Source organism: Marmota flaviventris, chromosome 15 (assembly GCF_047511675.1).
Source record: "Marmota flaviventris isolate mMarFla1 chromosome 15, mMarFla1.hap1, whole genome shotgun sequence".
Lineage (NCBI taxonomy): Eukaryota > Metazoa > Chordata > Mammalia > Rodentia > Sciuridae > Marmota > Marmota flaviventris.
The window spans coordinates 183,137-197,345 of NC_092512.1; the positions used below are offsets into that span (position 1 = coordinate 183,137).

Here is a 14,209-nt window from a genome sequence, read left to right on the forward strand (position 1 = left end):
TGCAACTTTCTGTCAGTTCAGATTGATCCTGAACTAAAAACCTTATTTTTAAAAAAATGTTAATTCACAATACTAATAGAATTAATAAGAACTACATCTCAACTATGGAAGAAAAAGCATTTCACAAAATCCCACACCCATTCTTGCCCATCAGGCTCACAGGTGGAAGACTGAACATGTGTGTCCAGCGGTATCCTAGAAGGTCTGCCAACACAGGGTGGGTGGTGGGGGGCAGCCAATCTGTAGAGGATGGAGCAAAGTGGCCCGTATTGGCAGAGCTCATGGCAGTCAACATGGAAGGTCCTATGAAACGACACAGCAGTCACTAGAGTAAGGGAGCCTTACTCTAGTAAGTAAGACACACAGAAATCAATTACTTTCCCCCGTTCCCACAGTGAACAACTACCTTGAAATTAAAACAATAGCATCATTCATAACACTTTCAAGAAACAGAAAATACCTAGGAATAAGTCTAACAGAGGTGTTGGGAGACCTGCATAGTGAGACTCCCAAAATATTGCTGAGATAAAGTAAATTTAAAATGTATCACGTTCATAGATCAAAAGACTTTTTAAGCAGGGCGGGTGCAGTGGCACACGCCTGTAATCCAGCAGCTTATGAGGCTGAGACAGGAGGATCAGGAGTTCTAAGCCAGCTTCAGCAAGGCACTAAGCAACTCAATGAGACCTTATCTCCAAATAAAATACAAAATAGGGCTGGGGATGCGGTGGGGCTCAGTGGCTGAATGCCCCTGAGTTCAATCTCTGATACCAAAAAAAAGACTTTGTTAAGATATCATCTCCAATTTGAGGTCTAGATCCAGTGCAACATAAATCAAAATTACAGAAGGCTTTGGGGTACAGATTGTCAAACTGATTCTAAAATTCACACGGAAATGTAACATATATTGAACAGTCAACAGCTTTGTAAAAACTTGTGGGATGTATAGTACCTAACTCCAGGATTTATTATAAAGCTATGCCAATGAAGACAGTATAGTATTGACCACAAAACAGAACATTATAAGCAGTGGGTCAGAACAGAGAATGCTGAAATAGATTAGCAAAACAAGAAAATTAATTTTTTACACAGGAGCAAAAGGCAGGTTAGTGGAGAAAGGGTATTCTTTTCAGCAAATCCTACTAGATATATACATGCTGGGTTTTTTTTCTTTCTTTCTTTCTTTTTTTTTTCCTGTGGTGCTGGGGAGTGAACTCAGGGCCTTGTGCATGCAAGGCAAGCACTCTACCAACTGAGCTACGTCCCCAGCCGAAAAAATTAATTTTTTTTTTTTTTAGAGAGAGAGAATTTTTAATATTTATTTTTTAGTTTTCAGCGGACACAACATCTTTGTTTGTATGTGGTGCTGAGGATCGAACCCGGGTCGCACGCATGCCAGGAGAGTGCGTTACCGCTTGAGCCACACCCCCTGCCCCCCCAAAATTAATTTTTTGATTCATAACTTTGCACCATAAGAATCAACCCAGAATGGTCATAGAGCTAAATATGAAATCTAAAACTCTGAAATTTTAAGAAACCATAGAATAAAATTATTTTAACTTTTGGTTAGGCAAAGATTTAATAAGAAAGACACCAAAAGCATAATCTATTTTAAAAATTGATATTGAGTTTTTCCAAACTAAGATTTTTTGAGGCTAAGGCAGGAAGATCACATTCAAGGCTGGCCTCAGCAACTTGGTGAAGGCCTAAGCAACTTAGCAAGACTCTGTCTCAAAATAAATAATTTTAAAAGTCTGGGGATGTGGCTCAGTGGTAAAGTGCTCCTGGGTTCAATCCCTATTATCAAAAAAAAAAAAAACCACTGTTATTAGAATGTCTTCACTTTAAAAATACTGTTAATTCTATGAAAAGACATTCCAGAAGATAAAATTATAAAAGCAAGATATTAATATTGGGATAGCAGTTGCCTTTGAGAGTCAGGAAATAGGGTTCATGGTACAGAGGGACACAGAGACATGTTCAAAGAAGTGCCGACATTCTCTTTCTAGAGTAGGTTGTGGGTCTGTGGGGGTGTTGTGTTTATTTTTGTTGTTGAGATGGGTCTGGTTTCAAACCCATGAGCCCAAGTGATCCTTTCACTTCCTCCTCCTGAGTCACTAAGATAACAGGCAGGTGCCACCACACCCAGCCTGTCATTATTCTTTGTATTTTTTTAAAAACTGCTTTATAGGCCAGGGATATAGTTCAGAGGTAGAGCACTTATCTAGTGAGGCCCTACATTTGAAAAAAATATATTAAGATTTAATTCATTTGCCATACAATTCACCCGAAGTATATAATTAAATGGCTTCTGGTTGTGTTCCAAAATTATCATCACAATCTAGTTTGGAAAATTTTATCACCCCCAGGGGAAGCCTTAGACCCTGTGCCTGTTCCTCTTACTCTTCTTGTCTGCATTTACCTGTTCCAGACATTTCACATAAGTAAAACAATGTGGTTTTTCGTGTCTGCCTCTTATTTGGCAACCTGTTTTCAGGGTTCTTTTGTGTAGTGTCTCTGATGCTTCATTGTGTGGCTCCACATTTTATCTATCTATCCATCAGTTGATGAATACTGGATCTTTTCCAAAGGCCTTATATATTTTACATGTATTTTGAAAGCTGTTTTCTGTGTCTGTTTGCTTAAAAGTGAAAATGCCATTAAATGGTACTAGCAAAACGTCCTGGGCTTACAGAGGAAGATGTCTCTCAGGTTTGGGGGAAGAAGACAGGGAGAGCAGCATGGAGAAAGGGTATCTGCAGGATGTCTTGAGGGCCTGTGCATTCTCAAGTGGAACAGGGGACATGGCAGTTGGGACAGCCAGATTAGGCAAAGAGCACAAACCATGTGAGTTGAAGGGCACTAGGGTAGATGTGCCGGCCCAGACCCAGAGGTGGAGGCAGGTGGTGGAAAGGGAGATCGAAGGTGGACCAGGAGTGGAAACTGGAAAAACAAATGTGAGTTGGTCGTGCCACAACTCTGCCCTAGTCACAGAGGCAGTCTCCACAGATTCTGTACCAGGCCCTAGAAGGAGTACTTTTTTTTTTTTTTTTTTTTTTTAGTTGTACATGGACAAAATACCTTTATTTCATTTATTTTTATGTAGTGCTGAGGATCAAACCCAGTGCTTTACACATGCTAGGCAAGCACTCTACTACTGAGTCACAACCCCAGCCCTAGAAGGAGTACTTTTTTATCTTAAAAGCCATTGCTATGGAGTTTTCATGGCATGTTTTACCTTTCAAGTTCCAGGAGGACATGAGAGTGCACCAGCCTAGAGGTGCATTAGAGGCAGAAAGGTAGCACGAGTCCAGATGCCTGCTCCAGCCTCAGCTAAGTTCCACCTCTAAATAGGTTCCTTCCAGGAATGTGACCACATTGACAGCAGCAGGCAATACAGCGTTTGAGGTAGTGCGTGCTAAGGGTCCTTCTCAAGGGAGGTATTGCTAGGTCATCATAGCGTCTGGGGGCCTTTTCTGCTTAGCTATGGATTCCATGAGCTTGTCCCTGGGCTTGCTGCCTGGTGGCTTCTGCTATCAGTCTTCAACACCTGCCATCTAGAAGCCTTTATTCCAGCCGTAGTCAGCCTGTAAGGATTAAATTCAGTTCTCATGAGAATTCCTCATTGTGATTCTGGTACACCATTAGACCATTTACCTTGAATGTAACTGTTGACACCCCTGGGTTAAAATCTGCCGTTTGGACTGTTTTCTGAAGGTTCCATCTGCTCTTTGATTTTCATCCTACTTTTCTGCCTGCTTTTATATTTTGAAGAATTTTATGGGGCTGGAGATGTGGCTCAAGTGGTAGGTAGCATGCTTGCCTGGCATGCATGTGGCCCGGGTTCGATCCTCAGCACCACATACAAAAAAAGATGTTGTGTCCGCTGAAAACTAAAAAAAATAAATAAATATTAAAAAAAAAAAAAAGAATTTTATGATTATTGAAAACTTTATATTTGCTTATCATTTAACCTCTTTTAAAAAAAATAATGCTTAGTGGCTGCTCTGCAGTTTACAATAGAGTGGGTCCTCGGCATCCATGGGTTCGGCAACCACAGATTTAACCAACTGCAAACTGAAAATATTTGGAAAAAAAAAATAGCTTCTCTGTTGTACATGTACTTTGTTGCTTGTTGTTAATCCCTAGGCAACACAGTGTAAGAACGGTTTATATAGCACATTGTAGAAGGTATTATAAGCCATCCAGGGATGATTTAAAGTGTACAGGAGGATGTACATAGACTACACGCAAATCCTAATTTTATAGAAGGGACTTAAACATTTCTGATGTTGGTGTGGGGGCAATTCACAGATGCCAAGGGACAAAAATATCTCCAACCATTGTCTAACCTCAAACAGTGTTTACCACTTCACATATAGTGTAAGAATCTTGCAACAGTGTACTTCTGCCTGATTAGTTCATGTGGGCCATTTTACAGACAGGGTAGCTTAAACATCCGCAATTCCTTACAGTTCAGAGGCTGGGAAGTCCAGGATCAAAGTGCCAGCCAGTTCAACCACCTTCTTGCAGTGTGCAGAAAGCACAAGCTCTGGTGTCATAAAAGCGCCAACCCCCAGCAAGGGCCCCCCCACCCTCCTGCCTGGATCCAGCAGGGGATCACCTCTCAGTATTATCACATGGGTTAGGACGTCAGCATTTAGATTTGGGGAACACAAATAGACCATAAGAGCTTCTGTATTCCTCCCCTCTAATAGAATTCTGTGACATTAGCATGTTTTACTCTTGAGTGTTTCTGAGTCTTTAAGAATGAGGTAGAACTGTTTTCAGTCTTTTATATTTGCCTGTATTTATCATTTTAACTATTCCCAGAGCTCTTCATTTCTTTTTTGTAAGTCCAAGCTTTTATAGGGCATATATCATCTTCTTTTTTTTTTTTTTTTTTAAGAGAGAGAGAGAGGGGAGAATTTTTTTTAATATTTATTTATTTTTTTTTTTAGTTTTTGGCGTACACAACATCTTTGTATGTGGTGCTGAGGATCGAACCCGGGCCGCACGCATGCCAGGCGAGCGCGCTACCGCTTGAGCCACATCCCCAGCCCATAGAAGAAGAGAATTTTTTTAATATTTATTTTTCATGGACACAACATCTTTATTTTATTTTTATGTGATGCTGAGGATCAAACCTAGTGCCGCGCACATGCCAGGCGAGCACGTTACCGCTTGAGCCACATCCCCAGCTCAGGGCATATATCTTCTATCTGAATAACTTTTTTATGGTATTGAGGATTGAACCCAAGGATACTTAGCCACTGAAGAACATCCACAGCCCTTTTTATTTTTTTAATTTTGAGACAGGGTCTCATTAAGTTGCTGAGGCTGGCTTTGAACTTGTAGTCCTGCTGCCTGGGGCTCCCAAGCCATTAGGATTACAGGCCTGTGCCACTGCTCCCAGCCCAAACCCTTTTATTTTTTATTTTTCAACAGGGTCCCGCCAAGTTGCCCAGGCTGGCCTTGAACTCGCAGTCTTCCTACCTCAGCCACTGCGGTAGCTGTGATTGCAGATGTGTGCCACCACACTTAGCTCTTTCTTAGTTTTTAATTCCTCTGCTAAAATTCTCCATCTGGTCATGCTTGTTCATCCAATATATGGTTATCTCTTAGTCAGTTTTTTTAGATTGATTTAAATTTTTGTTGTTTTTTGAGTTCTTTTTCTTTCTGAGTGTCTCATAAATTTTTACTGAATGCCAACATAAGTGTGAAAATGTGACCTTTCCTGCTGGACAGCCAGTGTGTAAGCTGGATCAGTCCAGTCAGTACAAGGGCTAGGTTTGAATCATATATATATATATATCACACTTTATTTTATGTGGTGCTGAGGATTGAACCCAGTGCCTCATGCATGCTAGGCAAACGCTCTACCTCCAAGCCACAACCCCAGCCCCGCTAGGTTTGAATTTTGTTGTCATGATTACTTTGTGTGCACCACCAGAGTCAAACTCCTCTAGCATTTCCTGGTACACAGGGTAGGGGCTGTCAGTCTTCCACACAGACCAGTCCCTCAGAGAGGGTCCCTCCTGCTCTTGCCCTACCCTAGACATAGACTCTATTGCCTGTGACCCAGGGCTTGCTCACCTCAGGAGGTGGGGAACAAGGGAACTGTGCTCACCTGGCCCATCTTTAGTCTGCAGGTGCTCGGTTTTGGGGTCTTGGGCAACACCTCAATGATCCTGCCCTTTGTCTGGCTGTGGGAGACCTGATTATCTACCCATGATCGTCTCCTGCCCTCCATTTTTCTTTTCTCTTCTCCCAGCCACAGTGACTATTACCAGTACTTTAGGTGTGATAGGTTTTCTTTGCTCCCAGTGACTTCTGGCTTGCTCCATATAGAGGACCAGGCAGGTATTTTTCCCTTCCTTCCTCCAGTCCTGAACCTCCCAGGAGACTTTCTCATGAGTGCCTGGGGAGCCAGTAGAGAAGACCCCAGGGGACCACGGAGAAAAGCCCTGTACCGTGGCTCCCTGAGGTTCTCCAGCAGCTGGCTAAGGCATTCTCCTTGCCCACTGTATGATGGCCCCATCTGCCTTCTTCTCCATAGGGCAGGGCAGTGCACATGTCCCAAAGTCTTCTTTCCATTGGACACCTGTCTCAGGTCCTCAGCTAGTCAGCCATCATGTGCCCTCGGCTCTCAAGGGTTCAGGAAAAGAAGGGGTTTTGTAGATGATCTGGCTTTTACCAGTTGTTGGGCTGGAAGAGATGCTCTTTCCAGCATTCTCCCTCCAGGAAAAGCAAGATAGCATGTAACGAGTGATGATGGCAAAGCAGCGTGTTTCACATAGTGTATAGTAAAGATGATCAGAGGGACTCAGGAACATACAGCCACATGACTCCACACTGAGTTGGGTTCTGTTTCTGTTGGTTTGGTGAGTACCCAGGTGATGGGGTGGGTAGTAAGAGGGGTCAGCTGGAGTTTCAACAGGAAACTACAGGGATTAGTCTGGATGCTGGTGTGGGAAGAGTGACATGAGTTCCAAATGTCTGGCAGCTGTAGGAGGGCTTGTTCTTGGAGCAACAAACCAAATTCTGTCCAAAAGGAGAGGTCTGACTGAGCTCCTGGCTGAGCCCTGGTGGATACTGGAGGGCCTTCATGTTGATGGGGCAGTTATGCTCCAGGCAAGTATGGCAGAGCAGGTTGGTTGGACCTGGAGTGACACCCCCAGCTCAGGCCACCACCATTGGAAACCCCTCATCCATGGAGGCGGTCCTTGAGGATTTGGTGCACTCTGCTCTGCCACCATGCTTGTAGAAGAAACACTAGTATTTGGTATGTCTCAATCTCCAAGGTAACCATTTCTTGGATGACTAAAAACATTACCAATCAAACCAAGCACATTCTATTTATGGCCACCTTTGCCCAAATCTTTTTCCAAACACTTCCATCATAAAACACTTCGTGGATGTTCCTGCCAGTCACAGAAGATCCTTGGCATTGTGGACATTTCTCTTAGGTTCTTACTTTCCAAATCTCTTTGTTGAGATTTCAAGAGGCCCATTATTCAATATGTCTTCCCAAAGCATGTTTAGAGCCAATTAAAGAGTAAAGCTTCTGTGGGCAGGGGTTGTGGCTCAGCGGTAGGACGCTCACCTAGCACGTGCAAGGCCCTGGGTTCGATCCTCAGCACCACATAAAAATAAATAAAATAAAGGTATTGTATCCAACAACTAAAAAATAAATATATAAAAAAAATAAAGAGTAAAGCTTTAGCCAAGCGCAGTGTCATATACCTATGATCCCAGTGACTCGGGAGGCTGAAGCAGGAGGTTGGCAAGTTCAAGGGCAGCCTGGGCAAATTAGCAAGACCCTATCTCATAAAATAAAAAGGGCTGGGGATGTAGCTCAGTGGTGAAACACCCTGGGAACATGTCACTTATTGCTAGTCAGATACACTTCCCCATATGGGACTCCAGATGAGAGCTATTGGGGCCTGTGGCTTCAGGTCTCTGGACGTGGGGGACAGCTGTTCCCAAGGAGTGGCTGAGCTGAGAATGCCCATTCTCACCCAGAGTAACCTCTGGAGAGGATTGGAAAAGAAGTGTGTGCCCACGTGCTCCGGTGCTATCCTTGCCTGTGATCTCAGCATCTGTGGGTCAGCTACAAATTTAGTACCCTATCCCAGATCCTGGTGTGTCTTCCAGCAGGTTGAGAATTGCCTTCTCGGGTCTTCCTCCACTGTGGAGCTGCTTATACTAGAATATCCCTTAGGGCAGTCCCCAACAGAGGACTGAGGGGACAGGGAGAAGCACTGAAGGTGGGCTAGAATCCCAAGCCCTCCAGGAGGTCTCAGTGTGCCCTGGAGCCTCAGATGCTGGAGGCCTGGTCATCGTTCTGCATTGTAGTGGAGCCTGTGGCCCTTTGGCCCAAGGAAGCCTGAAGGACTCAGCATGCCACTGCCTTGGGGAGCCATCGTCTTGCTCCCCCACTCTCTTGTGGGGCTGGGCCACTCACCACTCCTCAATGCAGGGACCTCTACACAGTCTGGGCTTCTAGCAAGTAGCCACCACCACATGAAGTCATAATGTGAGTGGCCCAAGTTACTGGAACATGGTTGTCTCAGCACCCACTACCCCCTCACACACAGTGGCCCACAGCACCTGTGGATACCCAGAGCATCTCCACTCCAACCTCTCCTGCCTCCACTCTGCCATCCCTGCAGGCCTTGTCCACAGCTAAATTGGACTGCAGGTTCCCACCACCTCCCTTTGTGTCTCTAGTCTCACCTGCCTGAGTATTCTCCACACTGTTACCTTCTACAACGAGTTCCCAGCACCAACCCCCCCCACACAAATCCACTGGCCCCTGGATTGCATTCCCCAGCCTGCTCACAGGCATGCAAGCCTCCCCACCCTCCGCAGGCCAGGCTTCACTGCTCACTGGCTGCTCTCTGTGCGCACAGGGCTCCTACAGGCTGGGAGAGTCCTGCAGTCAGCTCCATGTGGCCTCCTGAGGCTCTGTTCACCTGAGGGCTCCAGGGAGGGCAGGGCCTGGGGAAGCACTAGGCCACGCCCCACTATAGTGTTCTTGGGCACTCTGCAGGGGTACCTCCTTACTGGCACTCCACTGTCAGTCATTACAAGGTCTTGTGGAAATTTAATCTTCGGATTTCTCCAGCAGGGAGTGACCTTCACCAGAAAGCCAGCTTCAGGGTTGTACTGTGCAGTTTTGAGAAGTGTTGACATTGTCATTTTGGATTTGTTGTTTCAGAATGCAAAACCAAGGAAGAGAACCAAAATACAGATTGGCCCTTAAAGCCGATAATTTCAGATGAGGTAACAGTGCATCTGGGGAAAGCATCTTCAGGGAGCATCGTTCAAGAACATTATAACCCAGAGCAGAGCTTCTGCCTGCATCCAAGCCCTGTCGTCCCTGGCGAGGCTCGGGTCTCGAATAGGAGCAGGCCACTGACTCCACACCCAGAAGCTCCCAGTGGAGAGAGGCCCTACATGTGCATCGAGTGTGGGAAGTGCTTTGGGCGGAGCTCCCATCTTCTTCAACACCAGCGAATCCACACGGGTGAGAAGCCATATGTGTGCAGTGTGTGCGGGAAGGCCTTCAGCCAAAGCTCAGTCCTCAGTAAACACAGGAGAATCCACACTGGCGAAAAACCCTATGAGTGTAACGAGTGTGGAAAAGCCTTCCGAGTGAGCTCGGACCTTGCTCAGCACCACAAGATTCACACAGGAGAGAAACCTCACGAGTGTGCCGAGTGTCGGAAGGCCTTCACCCAGCTCTCGCACCTCATCCAGCACCAGCGGATCCACACAGGGGAGAGGCCCTATGTGTGCCCACTATGTGGGAAGGCCTTCAACCACAGCACTGTGCTGCGGAGCCACCAGAGGGTACACACTGGGGAGAAGCCTCACCAGTGCAGCGAGTGCGGGAAGACCTTCAGCGTAAAGAGGACGCTGCTGCAGCACCAGCGGGTGCACACAGGGGAGAAGCCCTACACGTGCAGTGAGTGCGGGAAGGCCTTCAGTGACCGCTCAGTCCTCATCCAGCACCACAATGTGCACACAGGAGAGAAGCCCTACGAGTGTGGCGAGTGTGGCAAGGCCTTCAGCCACCGCTCCACCCTCATGAACCATGAGCGGATCCACTCAGAGGAAAAGCCCTATGCTTGCTACGAGTGTGGCAAGGCCTTCGTGCAGCACTCCCACCTGATCCAGCACCAGAGGGTCCACACCGGGGAGAAGCCCTATGTGTGTGGAGAGTGTGGGCATGCCTTTAGCGCACGTCGCTCTCTGATCCAGCATGAGAGGATCCACACGGGAGAGAAGCCCTTCCAGTGCACAGAGTGCAGCAAGGCCTTCAGCCTTAAGGCCACCCTGATCGTGCACCTGCGGACCCACACTGGCGAGAAGCCCTATGAGTGCAGCAGCTGCGGCAAGGCCTTCAGCCAGTACTCGGTGCTCATCCAGCACCAGCGGATCCATACAGGGGAGAAGCCCTATGAGTGTGGGGAGTGCGGACGTGCCTTCAACCAACACGGCCACCTGATCCAGCACCAGAAGGTGCACGGGAAGCTGTGAGCCTGGGGCCTGGTGGCTGCAGGAGGCAGCCTCACTACCCTCCCTCGGGGTTCAGTGCCACAAAATAATTGCAGGGAGAGGCACTGGGCATGTTCTTCCTGTGGAAAAGCTGCAGAGCATATGTTCTGTTTTCCTCAACATCCTGAAGCTGTATTGAAGAGTGACCTGCCATCATAATGAAGTCTGGGTGCAGATAGCCATGATTCCTTGTTTCTTCAACATTAGATAATTCATTTGAAAGGAGTAACTAAAGGAAGTTAAAGTGAAAGGACTTGTCCCAAAATACTCCCTTATGTTCCCAGTGAGGTTCTTTCTCTTCTGAGAATGCATGCCTTTCCTAAACAGTTAGCCAGTCAGCTGTGAAACTTAGAACACTGGACTGTTTTCGTATTCTCTTGAAACACAGAAGTGCTGTGTGGATAAATTGATATACAACATCAAGGATCACATGACATCGCTGAAAATTGTAACTGTGCAAATACCTGTTTGTATGAAAAGAAAAAGAAGTCTAAAGATGTGTTCATTAGAAATTATGTAAATTTAAAAAAAAAAAAAAAAACTCTTTTATCTGGTGCTTTAACTTATCCAAGACCAGAAGGAATGTCCTGCCACTTGAGTAAAAATGCAACTAAAACATGGTTGTTTTCCTTAAGACCTATAGACTCTGCATGCCAGAGATTCTGGATCTCTGGGGCCAGTTAGGTCCCAAGCAAGAAAATATTGCTAAAAAGATGATTCCTTGTTGCGCGTTGTTTTGTTTTGTTGGTACCAGGATTGAACCCAGGGGCACTGGACCCCTGAGCTGCATCCGCATCCCATTTTATTTTTTATTGTGAGATAGTCTTGCTGAGCTGCTTGGGGCCTCAGCCTCCTGTGGTACACCACCACACCCAGCAGTGCATATTTTTTTTTTTTTTAATTCTCACTCTTTTTTACCAGCTCTAATAGTCCATTCTTGTACTCCAGTTGTTTGGGGTTTGTTGTTGTTGTTGTTTAACTCCTGGCTTAAGACAGTCTACTATTCATTGCCTGTGATAAATTTGGTTTATTCATAATTAAAAATTTGAATTTGTTCAGAATTATTTGCTCAGTTTTTAAGGGTATGGTTCTTACATCTGAGTTTATATCAGAGCCATTTCTAGTAGGATCTACCTGCAAATAAAACAAAGGTATGAGATTCAAGCCGCGTCAGACGTACATGTGTCAGTGCCTGGTGGAGGTGTTTCCTTCTTCCTCTGGGGAGAAGAGAGAAGCACTGGGGTGTTGGTCCTCAGCGTTACACGTGACAAGAGCTCGGTAAGAATGGCCCATCCCTGAGGCCTTGGCTTGAGCAGGGAGCTGCGGTACAGCTGAGCCGCTGCTTGAGGAGGAGCTGATCACAGAAGGGTGGCACAGAAGAGCAACACTAAGTGTCTCAGTGAGGAGAGCCAAGGTCTGTGCCTTACTGCAGAAAGGGAAGGAGGCCACTGTGGTGTCACTTCAGTGAGGCTGAAAATCCAGAGTTGGCAGCACTGAGATGAATTCTCCAGAGGGCTCAGGTCACCGAAGGGAGCCAACAGAGTGGAGGCCGCTGGGCACTGCTTCCTAGAGGAGGTGAGATCACTGATGTTTTTCGGAAGAGATGACAGAGAAGCTGGAATCGATGAGTTGTTACTTCAGAGAAGAACTGAACTCACTGAAGTGTGACCTGGGGCCAAGATGAAGTCTTCAGAGGCTGAGGTGAATGCGGTCAAACTTCACAAAGCTGCCCTCACAAAGGGACACTTCAGAGTCTACTCTGAAAAGGAGCTGAGGCTACTAAGGGTGTAAGACCTTAGTGGAGGGAGGAGGGAGGCTGCCAGCCCTCACTAGGGGACCCTGCAGCTGGGGTCTCTGTGGCTGCAGGTTGGAGCCCACCACTACTCGAGCCACAATTGCTGATCATGCAGAAAAGCAGAGCACAGTCATGTGCCAATCAGGATGAGAATAGGAGCTCGATTGAATTCAGTACAAAGATTTGTGTAGAAAGACTATATGAAAAGGAAAAGAAAGAGAAACAAAGGCTGTATCCCAGGACAACTGAAGTCACAGGGTACAGAGTGCTGGAGAGCTCAGTTCTCCAGTAGCCTAGGTTTCCAGGGAGACCTTTCTAAAACGTAGTTTGCTTTCCTGCATTCTCAGATGAAGCATGCTCAGCATCCATCTCCTATTCTTGTTGGCAGGCCACCTTTGATGCACCCAGGTGCAGGTTCAGGTGTCCGTGGAGCTGGGAAGTGGGCATCAGTGCCCCTCGTGGAGGGGATTCCAGCTCTGTGTTCTTGCCATTCACCTCATGGCCACCTGGAACACATGGGCAGCTGCCTTTGGGGAACATGAGGTCAGACGCCACAATGAGCTTGGGCTCCCTTCAAGTAGTGGTGACCTACCTCTTGGGCTTTACCTGCCCAACTACTTGTCATTTGTCAGTACCATTCCACTTTTATTTTGAATTTGTGTGTGTGTATGCTCAGAAATCTTTACAGTTTATGCATTTAAATCTTTATATTAATGCATTTAAATCTTTATTAATTCTCCTTATTGGCTACCAAGAATTTGCTATTTAATACTTTTCAAATTTTCTATCATTAAAAAATATCATGGGGGCTGGGGTTATGGCTTAGCAGTAGAGCGCTCACCTTGCATGTGCAAGGCCCTGGGTTTGATCCTCAGCACCACATAAACATAAATAAATAAAAGTTATTAAAAAAAATCACGGTCCTCCTGAAATTTAATTCTGTGTACTGTATACAATCTGACATATTCCAGTTTTAAAAAAAAACAATGATTATAACAAGTATTTGGGTGAAGAAAGCTCAATAATGTTGACACAAAGATCGGCGCTTCAGTGACCACAGGACACAAGCCGGCAGCTCCAAACCAGGAAAAACTGGGAAGTCTGGAAGAGGTCCACTATGCCAAGGAAGTGGAACATGTCGTGGCCTCCCACTCGGGGAGGCTCATCCAGTCCCCCGAGATGCAGAGGTGGAAAAGGTGCCTCCATGCTTTCGCTGATGACATTACCATTAAAATGAAACTCTAGGACTGGAGCTATAGTTCTGTGTGTGAGGCACTGGTTCGATCCTCAGAACCACATAACAAATAAATTAATAAAGATATTGTGAGTCCATCTACAACTAAAAAAAATTTGAAAAAATGAAACACCTCCCAAGAAACATGCAGACTTCATTAAATAAGTCTTGGGCTGGGGCTGCAGCTCAGTGGCAGAGTGCTTACCTAGCATGTGGGAGGCACTGGGTTGGATCCTTAGCACCACATGAAAATAAAGGCATGCTGTCCATATACGACCACATTTTTTTTTCTTTTTTTTAACAGAAGTCTGGCAGTTACACATACTGTTTTTTTCTGGAGTATCTCTGGGCCACAGCATGTCTCCTGCCATACCCAGCTTCTGTCAGTTGTGAGGAAACAATGGTGTAACTCATCCTTTCTTTGAAGAACGATGACAACACACCAGGACTCGGCTTGGCAGGTGCTGGTCAACCCTAAGGAAGAGGGGCACTCGGTAGAAAGGCTGCACAGAAGGACCAGTGGTGGAAGCCAGGAGGGTCTTGCCTGGGAGTGGGACCTGCTCTGGGGCAGAAGTGAGAGCAGCACACACATAGGAGGGCTCCTTCCTACCTGG

General features: G+C 46.0%; 1 protein-coding gene and 1 long non-coding RNA gene across 7 annotated transcripts in view; one reads left to right on the plus strand and one right to left on the minus strand.

The window, feature by feature from the left end:
- The window catches only part of LOC114105402 (zinc finger protein 250), a 26,332-nt gene extending 14,705 nt beyond the window's left edge, over window positions 1-11,627 (plus strand). For both annotated transcript variants that reach the window (XM_027951876.3, XM_027951884.3), the window contains one exon: window positions 9,224-11,627. In XM_027951876.3, the coding sequence (XP_027807677.1) occupies window positions 9,224-10,548 (1,325 nt within the window). In that variant the 3' untranslated portion in view covers window positions 10,549-11,627. The remainder of the gene's footprint in view (window positions 1-9,223) is intronic.
- The window catches only part of LOC114105637 (uncharacterized), a 17,015-nt gene continuing 14,226 nt past the window's right edge, over window positions 11,421-14,209 (minus strand). For all 5 annotated transcript variants that reach the window (XR_003585059.3, XR_011704627.1, XR_011704629.1 and 2 more), the window contains one exon: window positions 11,421-14,069. This is a non-coding gene — a long non-coding RNA (uncharacterized lncRNA). The remainder of the gene's footprint in view (window positions 14,070-14,209) is intronic.